The sequence below is a fragment of the Gasterosteus aculeatus genome, chromosome 10, assembly GCF_964276395.1.
Source record: "Gasterosteus aculeatus chromosome 10, fGasAcu3.hap1.1, whole genome shotgun sequence".
Classification (NCBI taxonomy): domain Eukaryota; kingdom Metazoa; phylum Chordata; class Actinopteri; order Perciformes; family Gasterosteidae; genus Gasterosteus; species Gasterosteus aculeatus.
Genome location: NC_135697.1, coordinates 16,551,365 through 16,575,889, shown reverse-complemented (window position 1 = coordinate 16,575,889; position 24,525 = coordinate 16,551,365). Strand labels below are relative to the sequence as shown.

Below are 24,525 nucleotides of genomic sequence, written 5' to 3'. Positions count from 1 at the left end.
CCTCCACGCCCCCCCCCCCCCCCCCTCCACTTGCTCTTTCCGCCATCGGGAACAAGGGACTCTTTCATGTTGAAACGCAAGCGTCAGCTACACGTATGAATTTCACTTTATCCGTGTGGGGGGGGGACGGGTGGGGGGGGACGGGTGTATACAGTCAATTTTTGCCTTTCTTATTTATTGATTTGTGCAGGTTAATAAACATGCAAAAGTTAGCGAGGATGCTAATTTGGTCCCTGGGCAGGTAAACAAAAAGGAAACTAAGGAGCAAAGCACAGTTGATGATGTGGAGCTACAAATAGAGCGTAAGATAAAAGACAAGACAGCGGGTCGACCTTGTTCAAGGTCGAACCTGAGACATGAGAGGTTTAAAGAACACTGAGTTTAAAGAAGCTCGAACGAGATTCTAATTAATAATAATAATATAATCATAACTGGGGCAAACGTATTTAAGCGTGATGGAGCAACCGTCTTTGTTTCCGTCTTTGTTTAAGGGCGAAAAAGCGTCCCAACGTTTTAGGTTGAACGACTTGTTGGACCCCGAAATCCGACAAAAGCGATCCGGCTAATCTCCCCGTTGCCTCGGCGCTTAGTCCCGGCTCTGCGGCCTCCCATCCGGCTCCGCCTCCTCGGACCTCATGTTCCCGCCGGCTCGTGGCGGTTCAAAGCACCTGAGCGCGCTGAGCCTCAGAGAGCGCCGCGCTGCCCCGTGACAGATAAGACCCCCCCCCCCCACACACACACACACACACAAACACACGCACACACACACACACACACACACACACACACACACGCCTCAGTGAAAAAGATTCAAAGCGGTAAACGGGATCAACAGCTTAGACGGCTTTTCACTTCTCAGCAACTTCTTCCTGCCTAATGGTCATGCTTCTTTATTATTGTATGTAGAGGGATGCTGCTGTGTGTGTGTGTGTGTGTGTGTGTGTGTGTGTGTGTGTGTGTGTGTGTGTGTGTGTGTGTGTGTGGTGGGGGGGGGTGGGTGGTCTTGTGAGGGACTTTATTCTCCTGTGTACTGGAGTGTAGGAGATGCCAGAAGGATGTCTCTTACTTCACTGGTGATGTGCAGCAGCCTCATGAAGCAGGGAAATCAACCACACACACACACACACACACACACACACACACACACACACACACACACACGCATGGCGGGACGGCAACTCTTGCCCTTTGACCTCCACTTGGCGACATTCGTATGAATATACCATCTCAGTACAAGTACATTATTACTTAAAAGAAGAAAAGGGGACATTACTCTGAGTTCCCGCCGGAGTCACTTTAACGGGCCGCTGCCGCGCGGCGTGAATGCGAATGAGGCCCGAGCGCATCCACCCGCACGCCGATGAGAGCTGGGGGGCCGGCGTGCCACAGCTGACTCTCCTCCCAGCCTCTTAATTCCTCGGCCACCTCATTGTTCCGCTCCGTGGAGCCGAAAGCGGTGATGGGTTCAGTCGGGCCTGTGTGATGTTTGCACGCGGCGTTTTCCTTCCGAGCGGCAAATCGGATCGATGGAGGGGGATGAGGGGAAGGGCGGGTGGAAGGGGGGTCGTCTTGTCTGGCTGCTGACAGGAGACGACGTTTTAGGCAACCGGACCGTTGTTAGCGGTGTCATGCTACTAGTGGCTAATGTAGCATCAAGATCGCGTTTTTCTAACTTCACTTCTCTGGTTTCTTCTCATGTTCAGACCTCGAATGAGGACGTTGCCAGGCAGCAGGACCCGGAGACACACTTCGGTAAGTGGTCCCGTCTGATGGATCGACTGAATTGACAGTTATTATTTTTCGACTGACAAACACTGTGAAAGTAGAATTTGATGGAATGAGACGCGGCTGAACACGGGAAATGGATCAGCTGTTTGTTCGGCTCCTTCTCCGGACTGTGTGCCGACCTCTGACCTCGATGCACCAGGCACTGAGCCGAGCTCTCTCCCGACTCGCCCCCCCCCCCCCCCCCCCCCAGCCTTCCTCCCTCTCCAGGCGCCCGAAACAAGTCGAGCCTCTGCAGAAGGCGAGGGAGGCTTTCTGCTCAGAGATGTTCCTGGCCGGTCCCCCCCCCCCCACGTGATTCCTCCTCATTCTCATTACCGCCCGCCGCCAGCGCCTCGGCTGACCTCGGAGACAGTCGGACGATAATGGCTCATTTAAGCCCCATCAGTCCGTGGGAGGACAGTGGGGGGGGCGGGGGGGGCGCTGGGAGCTAGTTTGTCTCCTACACAGGTAATTAACACGCTTATTAACTCCTCAGCTCGTATTATAATCACGATCATGAGGGGAAGAAGGTGGAGCCGGAATGTCTTCACGGCGTATCTGTGTCTCTGGCATGGGGGGGGCCGGGGGGGTCGATGGCCATGGAGTGCGGGGTAGTTTCATGTGAAGTTGAAAACTGTTTGAGGTTATTTCCACAATGTCACGTTTGATGCTGCGGTGTGAAGCTCCTCTTCAGGGGCTGTTCAGGGGGCCGCAGGAAGAAGAAGAAGAAGAAGAGTCTGAACGTGAACGTGGCTCTGGGGGGCAAATGAACTCTCCTAATTATGGTTCCCCTGGAATATTTTTAGCGCCACGCGGGGCGAAGAGGCGACGAGCGGCAAAGCGCTCTGCGGCGCCGCGTCCAAAGAGGCGGGTAATGATGCAGGGGAAGTTGTTCGACGGCGCCGAGGAACTTTTCCTGTTTCTTGCCATCAGCGGGGAAGAGCCCCACTTTCTGACACACGTGCGCTCGCTCCCAGACGCCCCCCGGGGAGGGGGGGGGTTTGCATTTGATCACAAGTCCTTGGCTGTGGGGAACATGGCGTTTTAGTTGTCATGAACACATGCCGACACACACACACACATATATGCACCTGCGTGTACACAACCACACACACACACACACACACACACACACAGACCTTGATCAAAGGAATCCCTGAAAAGAAGCTCAAAGGCGGATTTCTCTTCTCTCCTTTACGCTTCTATTTCGCCCTAAAAGAACAGCGGCTCTGAAGAGGCCCCGTGCGGAAAGGTTTATCATTTACAGTCATTAAAACCTGAATGCGGGATGTATTTCTATAACTACCTGACAGCTGAGAGCAGGTGAAGAGAGGATAATCATGGACTTGGACCCTGTGGTCTCCTCCCGCAGCCGGCCTTCGTAAGCCTAAACACATTTCTGATTACCTATAAGCACTAAATCCTGTATTTCAGAGATCACTTTGGAGTATTTGTGCTCTCCCATGTCTAATATGCACAGGGATCCAATGAGCCGTGAGGCCCGTTTGAGGCTCTCGGCTCCGGCCTCAATGCTCCACCGGTTCTGGGGGGGGAGGCTGAGCTGAATGCCTGATGCTTTCAGAAGTGAGAGAGAGAGAGTGATGTCTACACTGACAAAAGAAGACTTCTCCCTCTATGTATCCATCCGTATCCGCTCACCTCTTTCCCTCCTCCATCATCCAGCCCTCCATCATCCATCCCTCCATCATCCATCCCTCCATCATCCAGCCCTCCATCATCAATCCCTCCATCATCCATCTCTCCATCATCCAGCCCTCCATCATCAATCCCTCCATCATCCATCTCTCCATCATCCAGCCCTCCATCATCCAGCCCTCCATCATCCATCCCTCCATCATCCATCCCTCCATCATCCAGCCCTCCATCATCAATCCCTCCATCATCCATCTCTCCATCATCCAGCCCTCCATCATCCAGCCCTCCATCATCCAGCCCTCCATTATCCATCCCTCCATTATCCATCCCTCCATTATCCATCCCTCCATCATCCAGCCCTCCATCATCCATCCCTCCATCATCCATCCCTCCATCATCCAGCCCTCCATCATCCATCCCTCCATCATCCATCTCTCCATCATCCATCCCTCCATCATCCAGCCCTCCATCATCCAGCCCTCCATCATCCAGCCCTCCATCATCCAGCCCTCCATCATCCATCCCTCCATTATCCATCCCTCCATTATCCATCCCTCCATCATCCAGCCCTCCATCATCCATCCCTCCATCATCCAGCCCTCCATCATCCATCCCTCCATCATCCATCTCTCCATCATCCATCCCTCCATCATCCAGCCCTCCATCATCCATCCCTCCATCATCCATCTCTCCATCATCCATCATCCAGCCCTCCATCATCCAGCCCTCCATCATCCAGCCCTCCATCATCCATCTCTCCATTATCCATCCCTCCATTATCCATCCCTCCATTATCCATCCCTCCATTATCCAGCCCTCCATCATCCATCCCTCCATCATCCATCTCTCCATCATCCATCCCTCCATCATCCAGCCCTCCATCATCCATCCCTCCATCATCCATCTCTCCATCATCCAGCCCTCCATCATCCAGCCCTCCATCATCCAGCCCTCCATCATCCATCCCTCCATTATCCATCCCTCCATTATCCATCCCTCCATTATCCATCCCTCCATTATCCATCCAACCCCGAATCAAACCGTGGATGTAGATGCAAACACATGTGCAGGGTTCTCTTTCATTTCAATCGCTCGAGGACTTCAGATGAAGATCCCTCCGCGGAGACATCGATCCTCGTGGGACGAGGGGGGCTTGTTTCCTGTGGCGGCGGTGGGGGGAGATGAAGGGAAGAGGGGGGGGGGGGTTACAAAACTAAGCAGGTGTGACCGTTCTGAAAGCTTTCATGGGGGAAAAAAAGCTTCCTGTGGCCTTGTAGCGACGCTAAACTGAGCGTGACCCTCCGACTGAACCCGGCTATCTCGGCCTCGCATGCTTCCTCGCCTCAATCGGCCGACAGCAGGAGAACCTCCGCTGACAGCGTGACACTAAAGGATTTCAGCCCACGCTTCCATGTTCTCCTTCAGTTCACCTCCACACACACACACACACACACACGTGGGATCTGGTCCTTGGGTTTCTAGAGGGGCTTGAAATTGCACGTCGTCCGTTGGGTGCAGCCTCTGAGGAGATGAGCGTGACCACCTTTAGTTCACGTCAGTCCGTTTGTCTGCGTTCATGTGAACTACTGGAGAGAGTCATGGTTCCCAGAGGAAGAATCCTTTTCACTCTTGAAGGTTGCTAATGGGCCAAAAGGAAGTTGACATATTAGTTTTGTGGGGAAATGTCATAAAAAGTATTGTGACAATTTGAGCAGAAGTGCATGGTTCCCCGGGGAGGAATCTTATGGGTTCCTAGAGCGCCAAAATAAAGATGACGCTATCGTTCCCAGTGCAATGTCTCCAAAACTATAAGCTATGACATTTGGTGCAGACGTTGATGTCCCCCATAATTCCGAATGTTCCTGACCTCTTATCTTTTCATCTTGTGCTTATGCTAATGAGCAAATGTTAGCACGCTAACGTGCTAAACAAGATAGTGATCATGGTAAACTTTGCACCTGCCCAACGGGAGCATTTTGTCCGCGAGCACGTTAGCACGTTAGCTATTCTGATTTTAGCACAAATAACTAAAGCCTCAGAGCCAAAAGCGAGTCCAGCTTCCATAAGCCGCTCGTAGGAATGTTATTGCTGGACTCTTTTCGGAGTCCCAGTGTTTACGCCGCTCCATCTGCCCCTGTTTACCCCACGCTGTGGGCCTGTATGTTACGGGACAGGGGGAGTCCACACGAGCAGAAGGAAAGAGCTCGAGCTATCCGACTGGAACCCCTGCAACCTGCCAGGAGGAGTAACTCTTCCTTTTATGAGCCGATTGAAATTCAGCTCACTGTCTATCCGCTCTGTCAACGAGGAGAGGAGTCAGGGGCAACCTTGCAGCCCCCCGACACTAATAACGCTGTAACGGTCAGAGATACATCAAGCTGAACGCTGATAGTCGGAGCAAGGTTTTTCGCCCTCCCGTAGGAATTTATCGCAGGTGGGTTTTTGCCTTCATTTGTTTTGAGCAGGTGCATTCTGGGTACACCCGCGGGTGATTGCCATGGTTTTCACTCCGGCAGCAGACTGGCAAATTATTCAGCCTCCTCCTGTGCACATTGTGCACGCTCCTGCGTATGCTTAGAGACCCAGTGCGCGGGGAAAGATCTGCTCTGGATCCGTATGCATTAGGCCAGCTCTAACCTCTGACCTCTCGCGCTCCACTCGGCTCCGCGACAGGTTCATTACCCCCCCCCACCCCGCCCGGTGGGAGAGATCAATCCTTCAGGGCACGCTCCAGCTGTTCTCACAGGGGTGTTGTTGAATCCAGGGAGGTGTGGGGGGGTAGGAGGGGGGGGGGGGGCGGGGGGCTCTTCTGATGGACCCAGTTTTAGCAGCAACAGTTTCGGAGAGACGCTCTTTGTTGTGACCGGCTGCGCCACCGGGGGGCAGTAGAGAGCCTGGAATGAAAGTACCACATCTCCCAGGGCACGTGTGGTAACTGAAGTTATATTAACCAGTTAAGCACTGGAGAGATGTCAGGCATCAGGATCAGGAATTAGGAAACATTTATTACCAAAATATGTCAGACATACAAGGGATTTGGTGCATTGCAGCATACAGTTAGACAATGGACACAAGACAGATAAGGCAACATAGTGCAAGTTAAAGAGGAAATAGTTACAAATAAAGTGCACCAGCGAACAGGTAGCCATATTCTACACAGCTGTGTTGTGAGTATGTGACAGGTGACAGGTGCATGTGGAGTGTGAAGGGAGGGACTGGTGGACTGTCAGAGTCAGTCAGTGGGACTGGGCTCTGTTGATGAGCCCGACTGCCGACGGGTTCGTGTGGCGGGAGGTCTTAGTCCTGATGGTGAGAGGGGTCGGCTACGATCTTTCTTTCCCTCCTCAGAGTCCTGGAGGCGAACAAGTCCTGCAGGGACGGCAGATTGCAGCCGATCACCCTCTCTGCAGAGCGGATGACGCGCTGCAGCCTGCCCTTGTCCTTGGCTGTGGCTGCAGCGTACCAGACGGCGATGGAGGAGCACAGGATGTAGAAGTGCACCATCATCGTCTTTGGCAGGTTGAGTTTCTTCAGCTGCCTCAGGAAGAACAGCCTCTGCTGAGCCTTCTTGGTGATGGAGCTGATGTTCAGCTCCCACTTGGGGTCCCGGGTGATGATGGAGCCCAGGAAACGGAAGGACTCCATAGTGGTGACGGGGGGGAGGGTGTGGCTCTGTTCTTCCGGAAATCCACAACCATCTCCACTGTCTTCAGAGCGTTGAGCTCCAGGTTGTTCTGGCTGCACCACGACACCCGATGGTCGGACCCCCACCTGTAGGCGGACTCGTCACCACCAGAGATCAGTCCATGATGAGGGTGGTGTCATCCACAGACCTCTGGTGGCTGGAGGTGCAGCTGTTGGTTTAGGTAGAAGAGCAGAGGGGAAAGGAGGCAGCCTGGGGGGGGGGACTGATGGTCCGAGATGTCATCATCATTATCCTGCTCTCACCAATTATTACACGCTTGGTCTGAAAATGTCTGAATCAAACTACTTACAACACAGTAACAAGTCATTACAGTAGATGGTAATTAACCAATTAAGCTAAGCTGCACATCAAACATCGTTATAATACGTACGTTCCTTTTTATTTGTATGGTATTATTATTATTGTTTAGTATTGTAACAGCACCGTTCAACGGGCGCACCCACACCGGGGCTGAAATTACCTGATAGTGGGAGGGATTACCGCCACGCACACACACACACACACACACACACACACGCACACACACACACGCGCGCACACGGTGGGCGGCGTCAGACCTGAGCTCACTTCCGCCGGCTCGAGCGGGACCTCCATCCCACCAGTCCTCCCCGCTTCTGTCCTCCCATTCCCGTCCAGGCGGAGCGGCTGCGAAGAAGGGACCTGCAGTCAGCTGAGGGGGGAGGAGGGGGGGAGGCCGGGGGGGCGCAGACCCGAGAAGCAGCGGAGACGTCCGTGGCACAAACGCCCAGGTATCCGTCCACGCGCAAAGCGCAGCAGCGCGCACAGCGGCTCCGCGACCCTCCGTCCTCATTACGTAACTGGACTACTTTTTTTGCTTTTTTTCTATTATCGTTGGGATTTCTCGCGCATATTTTTTGTTTCTTTTGATTTTTTGGCTGCACCGAGAGTGCAGCCCTTGACCCCCCCCCCCCCACCCCCCACCCACCATACAGTAAAAATGGAGAACGACGACAGATATCTGCCCGAGCTGCTGGCGGAGAAGGACAGCCTGGACGCGTCGTTCACGCACGCTATGAAACTTTTAACTGCAGGTAAACTGGGGGGTTCACCCATCGGGGGGAGGGGGGGAGGAAAGGGAGGAGTGGGGGGGTGGGGGGGGGCAGTTTGTATACAACGCGGCGATTCAAAGTGCTTCGCATGAAAAACCATTAAAGCGCGCAAGCCCCAAAATAAACGGCACATCGCCGCGCTGTTACTGCCATGTGTTTCGCACGGGACGCGCACGGAGGAGAAGATGCTCTCTGACATCACGCCGTGACACTTCGTGCGTGTGCGTGTTTGTGCGCGTGTGTCCCCCCCCCCGTTGGTTCCAGCGCGTGACAGGCGCGATGCGTAAAGCGCCTAAATAGATGCGCGGCAGAAGACCTCCAAGAACCGCGCTGCCGAAGTGTCCCTGAGCAAGAAGAGGCGGCCGCCGTCTGCAGCCATCCGCTGTTAAGTCTGTAAATTGAAAGCGCATAAAAGAATATTAGACCGGCGTTGAGGTCCGGCAGCCGGCGGCGCGCTGATATCCGTGGTCGGTGCTCTGTCTTGGACTCGGGTGGAGCACCGGGGCGGCTGACCCCCGCCAGGTCAGCGGGCTCGGTGATGGAGCGGAGGGATGCGGCGGTGCTGAGGTGGAGGGATGCGGCGGTGCTCCCGGGGCTGGAAGGTGGTGCTGATGTGGCAGGAGGTGTGAGAGAAAGATAAGATCTTTTTTTGGGGGATTGAAGCTGCGGTTCAAGATTCTTTTTCATTGTTATCGAGTAGATCGACGGGTCCATTGATGTCGGTGTGTGATACAGAGAAAACAAACATCACCACGTTTGACCCAATCGATGATTATTTGTTAATAAAACATCGGTAATGTGGATGTAATGACAACGCAGGTGACAACAGCGAAATCTCTTTTGTGCCATTAAAACACCACGATGCCACATCGCTCATCACAAGTTCCCAGAGCCCGAGGTGACGTCTCCACGTGTCTCATCTCCATCTGCGGTCCCTGAACAAAGAGATGGCGTCGCCTGAAGCAGCACGAGGGAGTCTGTGGTTGTAAAGAGATGATGTCATCGGTCAGCCGATCATCAGAGCTGCTGATGGATTGATGAATTGCTTCCGGGTGTTGGGACGAGAGCACAAAGAGCTCCCTGAAACCCGTCACAAATGTTCTTTCCTCATGTGGAGGAACCCGGTGAACTCTGATCGGCGGGTCTAATTGTCTCCGGTAAAATCCGGCCTAAAATTGGACCTTTTGGGTGGAATTTTTCTTCATAAAATAGAACATTTTCAACCAAGTTTCGCTCAAAGTTCAGGCTCAAACTTTCAAATGTATGTGTACTTAATGATGGAAGTGCACTTCAATCCTGCTCTTACCTTCGCCTCTTCTAAATCCTCTTTTGATTGCACGCAACCTTTTGCCTGAAACGCTGCCTCTCCCCTTCTAGAAATCGATAGAATCCAGAAAGACGAGACGAAAAAGGAGGCGGAAGGATACCTGGACCTTTTCACCACAAAGAACATCAAACTTAAGGAACGAGTGCTCATACCTGTCAAACAGTACCCCAAGGTGAGCTGTCCTCCCCCCCCCCTTTTTCTCGCCCTCTTCTCTGTTCTTCTCTCTTTCCTTTTTTTCCTTCTCCACCGTGAACCCCTCGTGATTTAATTCATCCTGCAGCTGGGTTTCAATTACACAAAGCCACGGGGTTACTCGGCAGTCTCAAATGACTCCTCTCCGCCTCGGTCCTTAAGCTCCAGAGTATAATCACAGCCGGTCCCGGCTTGTTTTAAGACGTCTAAGGATCAGAATGTTAATACGACCACGGCGGAGACGTCGCTCCGTGTGGCCAAGTGTGGCTGCACCAGCTCAGTCTGAGTCCCGATCACACATCTGGTGATTTTGATGTGTCTGTTTGGGGAAATTTGAGGTTGTAAACGGTCCCCGTAAAACTCCCACAATGCATTGCAGTGCGCACAACGCTTTACATGCACGTCTCCTTTTTAGCTCACTGGTTTCGTTTCTAACCAAAACTCCTATGAGATGCACAGATGCTGCCCCCCCACACTCCTCCTGCCCGATCAATGTGGTGTAGAGGTCCGGCCTCCGGGGGGGGGGGGGGGGTCCGGGCAGCCCCCTGATCCCCGGGAAGCCCGTCTCAGTTTTAGTCCCTACATGAGTCCGCTGGTGCCGGATCGCTAGAGTCAGCGCTCGGCCCTCTTTGGAGCTTTTCCCTGCTCAGTGCGGCTAATAGCGACAGCTAATTGCAGGACACGTCCCAACATGATCACTATGTGCAAAGGCTCAGGAGGAGTCGGAGTCCGCTCCGGCTCAGCGCCCGGATGATTGCAGCGAATCGTAATCGACGGTGTTCCGGCCCCCCCGGGGTCTCATATCGACCTCCTCCGCTAAATCCGCCGCTTAAGCGAGTGCACGGCTCCTTCAACCCGTCCGCGTCGATCGGCGGCCCTGATCCTCCTCTCCTTTGTGTTGCCGTTAGTTCAATTTCGTGGGGAAGATTTTGGGGCCTCAGGGCAACACCATCAAGCGTCTGCAGGAAGAGACCGGCGCCAAGATCTCCGTGCTGGGCAAAGGCTCCATGAGGGACAAATCCAAGGTAACACACTCACACATCTAGTGACCCTCGACCTCAAGTGGCCGTCCCGGAAACCCACTTTCCCTCTCTGCCCCCCCCCCCCCCCCCCCCCCAGGAGGAGGGGCTGAGGAAAGGCGGCGAGCCCAAGTACGCCCACCTGTCCATGGAGCTGCACGTGTTTGTGGAGGTGTTCGCCCCGGTGCCGGAGGCCTACCTGCGCATGGCGCACGCCATGGAGGAGGTGAAGAAGTTCCTGTTTCCTGTGAGTGTGTCTTTATTTTGTATTTGATACGATGTTGACACCGGCTAACGGAGGCTAAAGCAGTTTGTCGCTCTAAAGATGGAAGCGGACTTTTATTTGTGAAAAGGGTTATATTGGTGTTAAGATTTGATGAGATCTATTTCTTTTTATTAGATATCAACCTCAAACTTGAAATCAGTATCGGATCAGAGAAAGAGGGGCGCTGAGAAATTGCCCCTTCGTTCATTCGTAACCCATTTTATAGAACATTTTATTTCTGAGAATATTTTTCTCTTTGAGTCGCATTTCTGAGGTATTTCCAAAGGATTCTGCCCCCCCCGCCCCTCTCTCTAAAGATTGGACACAGTTTCTCATGAGAATTCAGAATGTGTCATATTTGTGGACGCCCCCCCTCCCCCCAGCCCCCCATTTGGATGCGGCGGTGTGAAGAGTTCTCTAATTGTGTGTTTTTTTTTTATTACTGCTTCTTTTCTCCGTTCTTTCGCTTTTAATTTGAGCACCTTCACACCCCCGAAGTGTCATGCTGCTGTTCCTCACGCTCTCCCTCTTCGTCTTCCCTTTCTCTGTGTGTGTGTGTGTGTGTGTGTGTGTGTGTAGGACATGATGGATGATATCTGCCAAGAGCAGTTCATGGAGATGAGCTACCTGAACGGGGGCCAGGAGCACGCTGCCAGGGGGCGGGGGGGCCCTCCGGTCAGGGGCCGCGGAGTCCCTCCTGGTGGAGCACACAGGTGTGGAGACACACACACACACACACACACACACACGCACACACACACACAGAAATAGACAGCCCCTGTTGTTCACCTGCTGGTAGACGTGTGCACCTTGAAGCAGCTTCATGTTTCCTCTCAACCAGACGGGGTTCAGACCTCAGAGCCGTCGCTCTCGTCCTCTCTCAAAGAGCTCTCGCTCTTTGCCGCTTATATTTTTTAATTTTAAAATATTTTTAATTTTGTAACTTTAACTTTAGGCTCTTATTTTATACTAACCCATTACATTAGCATTTTATTACTTGTGCACTGCTGTCTTGTTGTCTACTGTCTACTGTCGCGCACCAACCGCCAAGACAAATTCCTTACATGTTTGACATATTTTGGCAATAAATGTTTCCTGATTCCTGCTCATCGTTGTTTGAAGGCCTCGCCTGTGTTCATATTTTAAAAAGCAACATCAAGCAATTTATTTATTTCTTCAGCTGTCCAGCAAATTGGATTAGACCACTGTCCGTCCAGTGGCTCAAACCAGTTAGCAGTTAGCTTAGCATGAATCAGCTGGCTCGGTTGCAAACCTCCGCGTTGTCATGCAGCCGAGCCCTTTCCACCAGCATTCTGCGCTCTATGCTAAGCTAACCGGCTAAGCCTCGCAGTATTGACTCGGCGCTCTGCCCTCCAGGGGACGGGGGATGCCGCCCCGCGGCGCTCCGCCCAGGGGGGGGGCGCCCCGGGGCGGCCCGGCCCGAGGCGGCGCGGTGCGGGGCGTGCCGGCGGGCCGAGGGGGACACCCGGCGGCGCCCGCCAGGGGGGCCGCCTCGGCACCCCGCGCCAGGCCCCCGGCCTCCGGGCCCCCGCAGAGGATGGCGCACCCGCCCCCCCACCAGCACACGCCCGCTGCAGCCGCCGACGGCTACGAGGATTACGTGAGTACACAGAGACCGCGATGTCGCTGCTGGAGTCCCTCTCCAGTACCAGTGTAGTGCTGGGGGGGGACGGCTTGACATTCATGAATCATGAACAAGCCTCTCCCTGAATCTCACTCTGCCCCCCCCCCCCCCCCCTCCTGCCCCCCCATCTCCAGGGCTACGACGAGAGCTACGCAGACACGGCCTACGAGTCATACGACAGCTATTACAGTCAGCCGCAGGCGTGAGTGAATCAGACGTCTCTTTGGTTTTCACCTGCTTCTCACGCACTCACACACACACACACACACACATGCATGCACGGACACGCACTCACACACACACACACACACATGCATGCATGCACGGACACGCACACACACACACACACATGCACACGCACGCACACAGTGAGATTCGAGAAGAGCACAAACATTTTTTTTTCTTCTTCTTACCACTCTGCACAATTCTGCGCTGATGATGCTACTTCATGTTTCACGGCTCGGATTGGCCGGCGCTGAGATGTCTGATGCTGGAGAGCCGAGCTTTGATCTTATTCGAGGAAGCCAATTATCGCCCCCCCCCCCACCACCTCCCCCTCCTCCCCCTCCTCCCCCGTGCATTACACTGGGCAGCTGCTTGATGTTTTTCAAAGATTAAAAGTGTTTTTTTTTTTTCTTCCCTTCTTCTCCTTCCATCGCCCCGCTTTTGACCATCAGAGAGCCGGAATACTACGACTACGGACACGGAGAGAGCGCCGAGTCGTACGAGTCATACGGTGAGGAGGAGCTTTATTCACACCGACGAGGAGAGGAATAGGATTCACACACTCGTTTTTTAAGGAGAGTGATATTCTTCCGACCTCAAGTAGGGTTGAGCGGATCCATCGATTATCTGGTGTCGAGTCATTTGGAAAAATAGTGCTAGTTAGCTGGTTTTCCCTCCTTTGGTGTAACAGGCCTGGTGGGCGTGGCCGGCTCATTATCCAATCAGAGCATTCCTGTTTACGAGATGGCTCCACCTCTCCAATGTCCACTAACCAGATTAGGTTGTGGCTGGAGTTCAAAATGGATTATGAGTGTGTTTATTTCCTGTGCCTCCCCCCCTCTCCCCCTCTCCCCCCCCCAGGCCAGGACGACTGGAACGGAACCCCGCGAACAGCTTCAGGGAAGGCCCCGCCCCCCTCCAGAGGTGCCAAGACGCCTTACCGGGAGCACCCTTACCGACAGTACTGAGGCGGAACCCGCCGCCCGTAACGCGTCGCCGTGACTACCGCCCGTCCCCCACGGCAGCTCTCGCTTTACGCCGCCCGACAAAAGTAATTGTCCGTTTTGTCTTTGGTTCGGTCTTTTCCTACACTGGACTTTATACGAGAGGGAGAAAATTGGATAACCGGAACTGGTTTTTTGAGATTTGACCGAGCGACCAACTAACCAACCAGCCCCCCCGCCCGCCCGCCCGCCCCCCCACCCGACCACCCAGAGCGGCTTTGAGACGGGTTAGAGAGGCGGAGTTGGCTCTGCTTTTTTATTTTTTTATTTTGCTGTGATTTTTTTCCTCTGACCCTTTTTTATCCCCCTCTGTTTTTTCTTTGGGATTGTTGGTCTGACGTTTTTTAACTGTTTTGAGTGGCGCTTTCCAGCGGAATCATTGGCTCGTGATCCGAATCCATTTCAACTGTTTTCAAATACAAAGAATCTGTCGAGGGTCAGTTGCAGATTCCCATTTAGGCTACATTTCAAAATTCTGTTAATATAGCCCAATAAAATACCTTTTAAACTTACAAGTATGTAATATAGAAACAAAAAGAAATCTTAAATGAAGTGAAGGTTAAATACTCAATGCTAATGGAATCAATTCATTCTTGATGATGGTTTGTTTTTAAATAGTTCTAAAACGTTGTCCATTAAGATTTAGGCAGCAATATTTGTCACTGTCCTCAGAGTTTTGAAATATAGCCCTAATAGACACTGTTGAGATGGACTGTCCTCATATCCTCAATTTGTTATAGATATTAAAAATGAATCCTAAGACTCTGAAGACAAAAGAGATGGGCCTCGTGTTAAAAACAGTCCAGGTCTTCATTTTGTGATCTGATCCTCTATAAACCGCATGCAAAAAGTACACAAAGAAGGATCGGGACAAAAATCTCCACATGGGTCTTCTCTTTCTGCAGAGAAGGGATCCTGCAGCTCAGTCCCAACTCTTGTACATATTTTAAAACATCCTAACTGTTCTTATTCTGCCACTAGTATCTGTACCCTCTCCATAAAATGCATTATGCTACATGTGTAAGCTTGCCTAAATAGGTTACTAAATCTGTCCAAAAGATGTTTTGCAGCAGTTTGTCAATAAAGCTTAGTTTGTTTTTTACGAAACTTAACCTGCTTTATTTGTTTCCTGTCCTAGTGAGACTCTGAAATGGCCTTTTTTAAACATTCAGCAGTCAGATGTAGGTGTTTTCATTTTAAATCTAAATGAATGTATTGACGTCTGAATAATTTAACCCTACTAAATGATGTCTTGATTGATTACCAAAAGAGCACAACTTATTCTTTCTCTCTCTTTCTATACTTTTTAAAAAGGACCCAGAGGTAAGACCTCTAAAATAACCTGGATAGCTTCCTAATGTGTATAGAGTTCTAAAGCATTGAATGCCTGGGTATGTATAAGACTTTTTCAATCCTCTTACCTGTGGTCGTAACCGTTAACGAGAATTGCTTTCCTAGCTGTAAATTAACTGGATTCAAACCACCATCCAGGTCTTAGCCCTCATTGTCCCGAATGACGCTGGCACAGAGTAATGGCCGTGCACTGGTTATAACCTAGACAACTCCACCGTAAAGGTAACCTAACCCTAAATGTGTAGATTCCTAGTGTGTTTATCCAGCTGGTAAACGCGTGCACTTTCTTAAAATATCATTACAGTCATGGCAACAAAAAAAGGGGTAGACTAAAGTAAGAAAAACGTAACTTTTTATGTACCAAAATAACTGTTCTGTGTACTAACAAAATACAGTGTAGTGTTAATACGACTCTTGTTAAAATGAACAAAGCCAAATCTACGTCAACGTCGTCCGTAGAGTTGCTTCTTTCATTTGCTGTGTAAACGTTGCTTACTGTAATATTTAAAAGGTTCTGCCGATGCCCAAGTTGTCCAAAAAGAGGAAGCTGCGGTTGCATGAGCGCACCTTCTCCCGTAGACGTTGCATGACCTGCCCCAAGCTCCCGCCGGTGCTGTTGGGCGGGGTATTGATCTGGGCTCTGTCCTTCCTCCAGGCACCGGCTGTCGGTCACCCAGCGCCCCGGAGGAGGCTGGCGGTCTGCAGGAGGCCGAGCGAGCACACCCCAGGTTGGTCCGCCGGCGCCTTCATTTCCATCTCCACTCGCGTCAGCCACGTCGCCTCAAGTCGCGATGGACGGACTCCAGGCCTCCATCAGCGCGTGTTCGTACCATGTCGGACTGAATAAATATTAAACTATAACAGAAAACAATCCAGCTTCTTTATTTAGCTGATCTCGTTTTGAACTTTGGAGGAGCAGCGACGCTCTTCGTTGAGTCGCGTGGGCTAAATACGACGCTTCTTCCATACGACCAGATTAGATTTAATGCTTTTATGGACATTTATTTGCGATTCATGGAGCTGGTAATTGGACACAGGAGCACGCGGGCGAGTACGCAGGAAAAATGTTCTTCTCGAAAGACCAAACGGCGACAAATACGGTTTGATTTCTCTAGATAACAACATAAACAATTATAATTTTAAATGATGAAATTTAACTTTTTGTGTTTGAGGGCGAAAAGGGAAGATAAGGGGGGAGCCCTTAATACAAGTCATTGGGACTGGACCACCAGGAACGTCCTGTAGTCTCCTCCGGTTGCTTAGCAACCGGCGTCTCACGCCTCCCTGTAGAACCCCTTAACTTCTCCCCCAGACGAGCGATGCGCTAGTGGGGCTGCTGCAGACGCCTGCGGGCATCTCGGGCCGCGGTGACATCACGCACGCAGCGCCACCGCGGACACGCCGGTCGCGGCGACGGCGGTCTCGGGGAGAGCGACTAATGAGGATCCGCAGCTCAAGGCTCTCTTTGACAGAAGGTGTGGGGGGGGGGTTCTCTCCTCGTGTCTCGTGGGAAGGAAAAAGACTCGGAAAGAAATGGCCAGAAGCGCGGCGTTTGCGAAGCGCGACTGTCGTTGGCATTTCGGCGGCGCGAAAGCGAGATAACGGGCCGCTTAAGGGGGGGGGCTCCAGATGCGCTTTGATGGAAAGGTCACTCGCTGGTTTGATGGTGTCGGACACTGTGGCCGTGGTGACTAAAGCAGCGCGTTGGAACCAAATAGAACCACTTGATTCTGTCGGAACCAACCAGGCATTTCTCCTCTTATCACCTTTAATTCATCACCTCGCATCAAAGTGACCCCCCCCCCCCTGTGATTTTTGTCTCTCTCTCTGCAGTGAGGCCGTGCACAGGAGCAGCAGCACGGTGGAGTTATGGGGGAGGGACGGGGGCGGTGGAGGGGGGTCGGGGGGGCAGCTTGGACTCTGGAACTGGAACGGGACTTTGACGTTCTGCTCGCTGACACCCAGAAGAACCAGAGACGGACTCCAATGTCACGGGGGCTTTTTCCTCTGCATTGAATCATTTGGTAATTGTTTTCCAACGTTGAAGCCCCCCACCCCCACCCCCATCCCCCCCCCCCCCCCCCCCCCACCTCAAAGGCTTTGCCTCTGCAGACCACCCACTCCTCCAGCACATGTAATTGCGACGGCCTGATTCGCCATCAAATGAGCGCTCTGGTTACGGTGGGCTGTGAAATTGTTTTTAATTTCTATTAATCCTTTAAATTAGCCGTGATTCAGAGACTCTCGCCTCCCGCGAGGCGGCGTCCTCCCCTTCAGGGAGAGGCCGTCCACATCGCAAGTATTTGATTTCTTTTGTACGTTCCGGCCGGGTGTGTTGCTTGGTACCGACGTGGAATCGCTCTCGGTGCCTGAGAGTTAAAAGACGCCCGCGGAGAGCGGATCGCCATCTCGCTGCGGCCGACTTCACACTCACACACACACACACACATCTTGGCACGTCCAGGCATGGCGGCCCACGCCGCCCCGAGGATACCGAATGCTAATGCGGCCTATTTGCATGTACCCTCCACGCAAATGTGCAACACTTCCATAAGCGGCGCTGGCGCGCTATCGACGCTTCGCCATCCAAGTGTGATGATGCGGCGAGACGGGCCCGGGAGGGGGGAAGGGGGGGGGGGAGGGGGGAGGCGGACATTGCTAACTTCCCTCGGCCGATCCATCACGCCTCCGTTGATTCGATTCCCCTCTGTGCCGCTTTCCGCCATTACCGCTGATGTCATTACGGCTGCCCGTGGTGCCGGGTTACATTCAGAGGTCAGAACTCTACTTCCCTTTGTTAAGAACAGATTTGCTCCGGCCCCGACCCGTCCGAGGCTCCACTCTGGGCCCTTGAGAAAGCCGGCGTCTTGGAGGACGTGCGCGTCAGCTGTGAGGGCAGACGCCGTCACCCGAGATGAGACGTCACCAGTGCATATCCAAAACACGGCGTCCGCCAGCCCCCGTGTGCCATCATGTCTCCAGTAATGATTTCCGTGTCTGCTGTAATCTGATGAGTGATAAGTGATGGCGGCGGAGCCGTCTCCTTTTGTTTGAATCGACGACCTGTCAGCAGCGCCGGGCTGGAAAAAGAAAGTAAATGTTGCTGTGCACTGATCAATAAAAGTAGACTTGAATACCGGCGAGCTGTCTGTGATCTCTCTCCCCCCCCCACCCCCCGCCTCCCCCACCCCTCTCCCCCCTTCTCCATGTAGCACTCACACAGCGGGGGGGGGGGGGTGGATGGAATAAGGTGACAGACAGCTGGCCAGGCTGTCTTTTTGAGGCCGCGGGAGAGAATGTGTTAGAATGCTGTGTGTGTGTGTGTGTGCGTGTGTGTGTGTGTGTGTGTGTGTGATGCTGTGGGAAGATTCACACCGTCGGAGGAACATCGCACGCCGATGCTGTGAAGACGCTGACAATCCGCCTCCCACAGATGCACATCAGCTGCTGCTTCAAGGGGGGAGGGGGGGAAATAGGGTGAGATAAGTGGCACATGCACGATCCGATAGAAACATACTATATGTGTGTATATATATATATATATTATACACATTGTATTATACATGTGAGAAACGCTTCATATGATCTGATTCCTCGGGGCCACAGAGCGTCTTTCAGTAGCACCACTGCACCTGTTCCTCCGTCACCCGCCAACACGGTTCCTGTAGTTTATTACAATTCCGCTCGCAGCGCACAAAGCGCTCCTCTGTGGATTAATCTCCTCGAGCTCAAACGATGGATCCTCCGTTGGGTCAACTGAACGGTGCATTTTCACATGCTGAATTATTCATAGTTGTGCTCATAAAAGTTGACCTTTTGTTTGTGTTTTATGCTTCATGTCCAATGGGACAGTGTCCTTATTAAACTAAACATTTGCGATTAGTCAAACGTGTGACTTTTACCTGATGGAGGTTGTGGATCCACCGGAGGCCTTTCAGCCTACAGTCACAGATTCAGCTTTTCTAACTTTCACTCCTGAAACACAAATCTGGAAGGGATGCTGCTAAACGGACACGTTGGTACCTTTTAATCCGAAAAATCATTCAGTCGGATGTCACAAGAAAAAGATTTTTAAGACACAAAAGACACTACAGAGAGACAGAGAATGTCCTCCCGGTGACCAAAGACGTGAAACATCTGCGTCGATGTAAAAACCTAAAGAAACGACACACGTTCGCGGCGTGAAACAGCGTGACGCATAAACACCAGAACACATATCAGCTCACATCCTCACGGACTGTTTAAAAAAAACCTCAAATCGCAGGTTGAGCCGAGTTTCCCGACAGCAGGAAGATCCATAAACACAAAGATTCATCCTGCTGCCGTCAGGTTGTCAGGTTGCTCCTCTCTCTTTCTCTTCATCTCATTCCTGCACTTTGCCTTTTCAGACCCTTCAGTGAAGCGCTGCTACTATTTTTTAACACCGCGACCTTTGACCTATTGGTAATGAACACTGCTGCCGTGTTGCTGCAGGAGGGCGGATGAACGCGCTGAGGCCCAGTTAGCAGGAAGAGGAAACCTTCTATTTGATTCATGCATCACTCGTCCACCTGAAGAAAAATAACCATTTTAAATTCAAAATGTCAAGTTAAACTGCGTTTTTGTGTGACGTTGACACTAATTCCTTGAGTGGTTTAACCGTGATCGTTAAAAGTACTTTTTAAAGCTGTTTCTTGCTGTTTTAATCCGCCAGCTGTGTTCCCTTATTTTATCATCGTTCTCGTATTCTTTGCTTCAATCGCTCCAATAGCAGCTGCTCGTTTAAATTACCAGCAGATGAACTAACTATTCCCACGTCAGGCACATAAATAACGCTGATCAGGTTCCTCCGGGGTCACAGGTGTAAGGAGGCGTGGCCTGAGGAGCGAAGGGAAGGCGGAGCAGAAAGGGCGGAGCTTTCAGTGGTTTTATTTCCCGCTGAACTAATGAACCCAGTGAAGTCTTTGAGTTTCCTCGCTCGGTTCCCGGCGTGCCGATGGCTGTGACACCAGGCCTCCGACCTCGGGGGCCGGCTGTGATGAAGTGACCGTGGGGGCGTTAGCGGTGGTCCGGCGTCTGGTCCACGCGCTCGGCTCTTCTACTGGGACAGCTTGTCCTCGAAACGCTCCACTCACGCTTATATTTGGGTCTCTTCTGGGAGGCTTTTTTAAAAGTAGAACGTGGAACTCTGAAGACTGAATGTGGACTGGATGGCGTTTGCTCGGCGGGGGGCTGCAGCACGCAGAACTAGGCCGGCGATGTGAAGTGGAGGAATCTTACTTTCGGAAACGGTTGCCATGGAGAACCCGATGAGACGCCGCAGTGCAAAGTGAGTCCGCGTGTTGGCGAGTTAGAGAGCACATCTCGGTTCGTTTACTAATGAGAGACGAAAGGGGGAAGAGAACAGCGAGTGCTTCTCTGTGCGTTTGTGTATCGGTTTCTGCAGAAAGGACGGAGAGGAGACCGATGGAAGGCGAGAAAGAGAGGGGGGGCTTTCACGTCCGCGTGGGAGGGAAATGTCACACCTGTCGTGCTTCCTAAATGACATTTATCAAAGTGCCACATGGCGTCTTAAAGAGCGGCCGTGTGTTTAAGTGTAGTTTACGACCTGAGAGCTCACGGCAGACGGACCTTTGGCTGCCGTTGGTATTCAGACGTTCACATGTTGAATGACAGCTCAGGTACGGCGTGATGGGGGATGGGGGGGGCAAAGAGTGCTCTTGCTGGACCGCTTTGTGATGTCCTCGCGCCTCTTTGTCGTGTCTGATTTCCATCAAAAATAATGAAGTTGCTTTTCCCCTTTTGTCCCAAACCGGTCGCAGAGATGCGACGCTGGGAGGCACAAAGCAGTTCGCAAAGGGGGAGGGAGAGTTTGATTAAGTGTTGGATGTGTCTCATGAGGACTCACTGGCACTGATTCTGATTCTGCTCATCGGTTCGGTTCCGTATCGATGCTCAGATGAACGGAGCTCAGCTGAAGTCGGTTGTTTATGAGCAGGAATACAAACAAAAAGACTCCAGCTGGTCTTTAGAATACTCACTTGTGATTGGCTGAATCATTTCTGTTATATTCGTTTATTTTTAAGCATGAGGCCCGTTGTGACCTTTGCCCCCCGCATGAGCTACACATTCATCGGACTTTTTCTGCTTTACTGGATTTTTCCGGCACCAGCTCACCTCCCGCGGAGATGGAACATTCCAGTGAACGTTGTTCTTCCTTCGAGCTGCGCGCCCACGCACAGACTTGCATACCAGCGCTCACACTTACTAATGTATTTATTCCCTCTCTCAGTCGGCTCGGAGCACACGGCGGGAAATCATCAAACTTTGACTCCCTGGTTTCTCTCCGACTTTGCGTCCATTTCTGTCCCCCCGTCCCTCAAACTCCTGCCGCCGTCTCTTTGTGCCCTCTGCTTTCCTTGTTAGCGCTCGCCTCTCATTAGCTTCTCCTCCGCTGACTGCATGCACCTGTCCTCAGGTCCCACGCCGGGACTCTCAGCTTCTGCTTAAATCAATTTCCTTGTTGAATAGCCGCTGCGCGCGGGGGGGGGCGGTCCCTTCGGTTGGGGCATGGATGGATGGAGGGTGATGGAGGAGGTTGAGAGACTGGACCACAAGTCTTTCACCCCCCTCCCCCCCCCACACTCTTTCACCCCCCTCCCCTCCCCCCCCGGTCGGCCTTTTATCACCGCGTGTTCTCCCCTTTGGCCTTTCTCTTTCATTTCATTCCCCTTTCTGTCCTCTTTCTGTCCATGCTTCCATGTTCCCAGTGCGGCCCAGGGCTTGTTCTCATTTCAGATGGGAGCTAAAAAGGCTTGTGACAAGGTGTGTGTGTGTGTGTGTGTGTGCGCTTGTTGGTTCTCTCCGTTCTGCAGCCCGCGAGTCGCTGCACGGACTTGTTTTTTGGCTCAACGTGAGATTTTCCTTTTTGAATGAGCCTGCAGAACGTGCCGTCGGGTCGCTTCACATCTTCTTTTGCTCCTTTCCACGTCACCCGGCTGACACGGAATCCGCTGTCTGATGTCACCTCGGTGAATCGTGGTGATTATCGTGTATCCCAGCAGAAAGATCTACACCGACCTGAAGCTGACTGCGTGCTTCCTCCTCCTCTAGTTCCACATTGGTAATTGGTGGATGTGTGTGTGTGTGGAACAGACACACACACACACACACACTCCTCCAATAAAGTCCAAGCACTCTGCTCCGTATAATTATGGCCTATTCCCTGATTACGTGCATTACTAGTTAATTGTTAAACTGTGTGTGTGTGTGTGTGTGTGTGTGTTATGGTCGCAGCTACCACGTTGGTTTCCAGTGGGCAAACGGCGCTGAGCTTTAATCCGATGAGATTAAAGATAAATGACTCCCCATTAATCCCCCTTTAGCGTAAACGAGCCGACCTGCGGACGAGCCCTTCACCTGCAGGTGGAACGTCACATCCACGGATGTGAAGGATAATGTCGAACGCTCGGCCATCGCTCCATCATTCCACGTACGGCGCGTTTGTTCAGCTCCATCGCCTCATGGGAGGAATCCATCATACGAATCGGTCCGGCGCCGATAAACCGGCGGCCTCGCGCTGCAGCTCCCGCGTGTGGAGGATTGGATTTGGATCATGCTTGGTGCTTAATATTCACGAGCTGACGAGGAAACAAACGGCGGCGCGGGTCGGGCCGCCGGCCGAGTGGCGCACGTCACACTGCTGGAGCAGAGATGGGACAAAGGAACGAGGGGGAAACTTGAACATAGTCGGCCTCTGCAGAAATACACTAGAAGAAGCACAAAGAGGAACCGCGTTTAGATAAATGACCCCCTCTCTCGTCAAAGAGAGGGAGAAGGAAACCGCCGCTGTTTGAGAGCGCGGATTCCCCCCCGGAGAAATGCGACGAGCCATCAGAACCTGCTCAGGGACAGATGGAGAACACCGGGCGGCTGTAACGGGCAGAAGAGGCTTTGTGGTGGAATAAAGCGCTTCTGCGTGGCTGCGCTCTCTCCGTCCCGCAGCAGTGACCTGCCCTGCAGCTCCGGGCCACAGAGGACACGATGGAGAAAAGCAGCATTAAGCAAAGTTTTCCCCCTTTAGCTCTGAGCCAAACGTGCTGAGCTGCACTTAACCGGTGAAGTATGTAGTGGGGGAGATGGGAGCTCATTTGATTGTTCCCGTACTATCACACAGATTCCATTCAGACTGGTTTGAACTTGTAAAATGTTTAAGAACTTGACGGGATGTGGTGGGAATCTCAGTCCCTTCATCCTGCTCCTTTCATCACCTCTGTTCCCCACTTCAAATAACCGCCGATGATGGGGATTATTTCAGCGCTCTCCGAGACTCTGAGGTGGATAATGGACCCGCGCGAGGAGCAGCGTGGGTTTTAGCTGCGGGGAGGACGGCAGTTTAGACTCTACATGAAATACAACACAAATATCACTTTGAGTTTTTTAAGAGTGTGTTGCTCGTTGCTGGTTTATTTTCTCCTCTCATAATCGTCGTCACCAGCGGCGAGACGAACCTGCCGGCGTCACCGCCGCTCCTCTCCTCCCAACAACAGCCAAAGCTATCGATCGCTGAGCTTTAATCGACCTTTGGCGTCTTCTCATTAACGTGGTTAGAGGTAAACGAAGGGAGTGGATCAACCTGAGGGGTCGGGGAGGCTGACACGAGGGAGAAGGCCGCCGTGGCGCGGCGGGTCGATCGATGCGCCGGGGGGAAAGGTCGAGCGGGTCGAACAGAAGTGCGCCGCGATCGCGCCGTAATAAGGAGGATAATGACTTTCCCATAATGCCACTTGTGAAAATGTCAGAAAGGCGGCTTTCTATAAATAAGGCGTTTTCCGTCGCAGGGCCCCGTGACCTTTGCCTGAGAATCACCCGGGTCCTTAGCAGGGAAAAGGTCACATTCAGTTCCAGCTGTGAAGGGGAAAACATACACATATACAAACCTTTCTCATGCACTTTCACTCGGCAAATGACGCTGCTCTGCGTGTCATAAGAACCAATACAGCATAGAGAATAAAAAAAAACGATTCGCCTCATATTGATATTGATTAATTATTCCCTTTTATAGTGAATTGTTACATAAACTGGTTTGCATTAAAGATCGACATAACACTGCAAAACCCCCCCGTCCACACCTTTCACCCTGCACCTCTTTCATAAAAGACCGTTCAACTTTCAGCTGTTCTCACAAGATTTACGTTTTCGACGGCTTTCAAAGTCGTATTGGGACAGAACTCAACCACCATCGTAGGCAAGTTTATTTGTACAGCGCTTTTCACACACAAGGCAGAGAGATTAATTCTCTAACATACTGGGAGCCA

At 52.2% G+C, this 24,525-nt stretch overlaps 1 protein-coding gene across 3 annotated transcripts; it reads left to right on the top strand.

Annotated features, from left to right (window-relative positions):
- Window positions 1–7,824: 7,824 nt before the first annotated feature.
- Window positions 7,825–17,276, top strand: khdrbs1b (KH domain containing, RNA binding, signal transduction associated 1b). Of its 3 annotated transcripts, XR_013450977.1 has the most exons (12): window positions 7,825–7,943; window positions 8,083–8,181; window positions 9,577–9,698; window positions 10,627–10,743; window positions 10,838–10,984; window positions 11,582–11,715; window positions 12,380–12,623; window positions 12,782–12,849; window positions 13,325–13,383; window positions 13,734–13,923; window positions 15,885–15,957; window positions 17,063–17,276. XR_013450977.1 is itself a non-coding variant. In XM_078081300.1 (10 exons), the coding sequence occupies exons 2-10, from the start codon at window positions 8,088–8,090 to the stop codon at window positions 13,838–13,840; spliced, it is 1,092 nt and encodes a 363-aa protein (XP_077937426.1). In that variant the 5' UTR covers window positions 7,839–7,943; window positions 8,083–8,087; the 3' UTR covers window positions 13,841–14,988. The 3 variants fall into 3 exon arrangements, 1 of the variants encoding a protein (XP_077937426.1); XR_013450976.1 differs by lacking the exons at window positions 7,825–7,943; window positions 8,083–8,181 and adding an exon at window positions 8,666–8,822; XM_078081300.1 differs by lacking the exons at window positions 15,885–15,957; window positions 17,063–17,276 and having other exon boundaries at window positions 7,839–7,943; window positions 13,734–14,988.
- The last annotated feature ends 7,249 nt before the right edge of the window (window positions 17,277–24,525 follow it).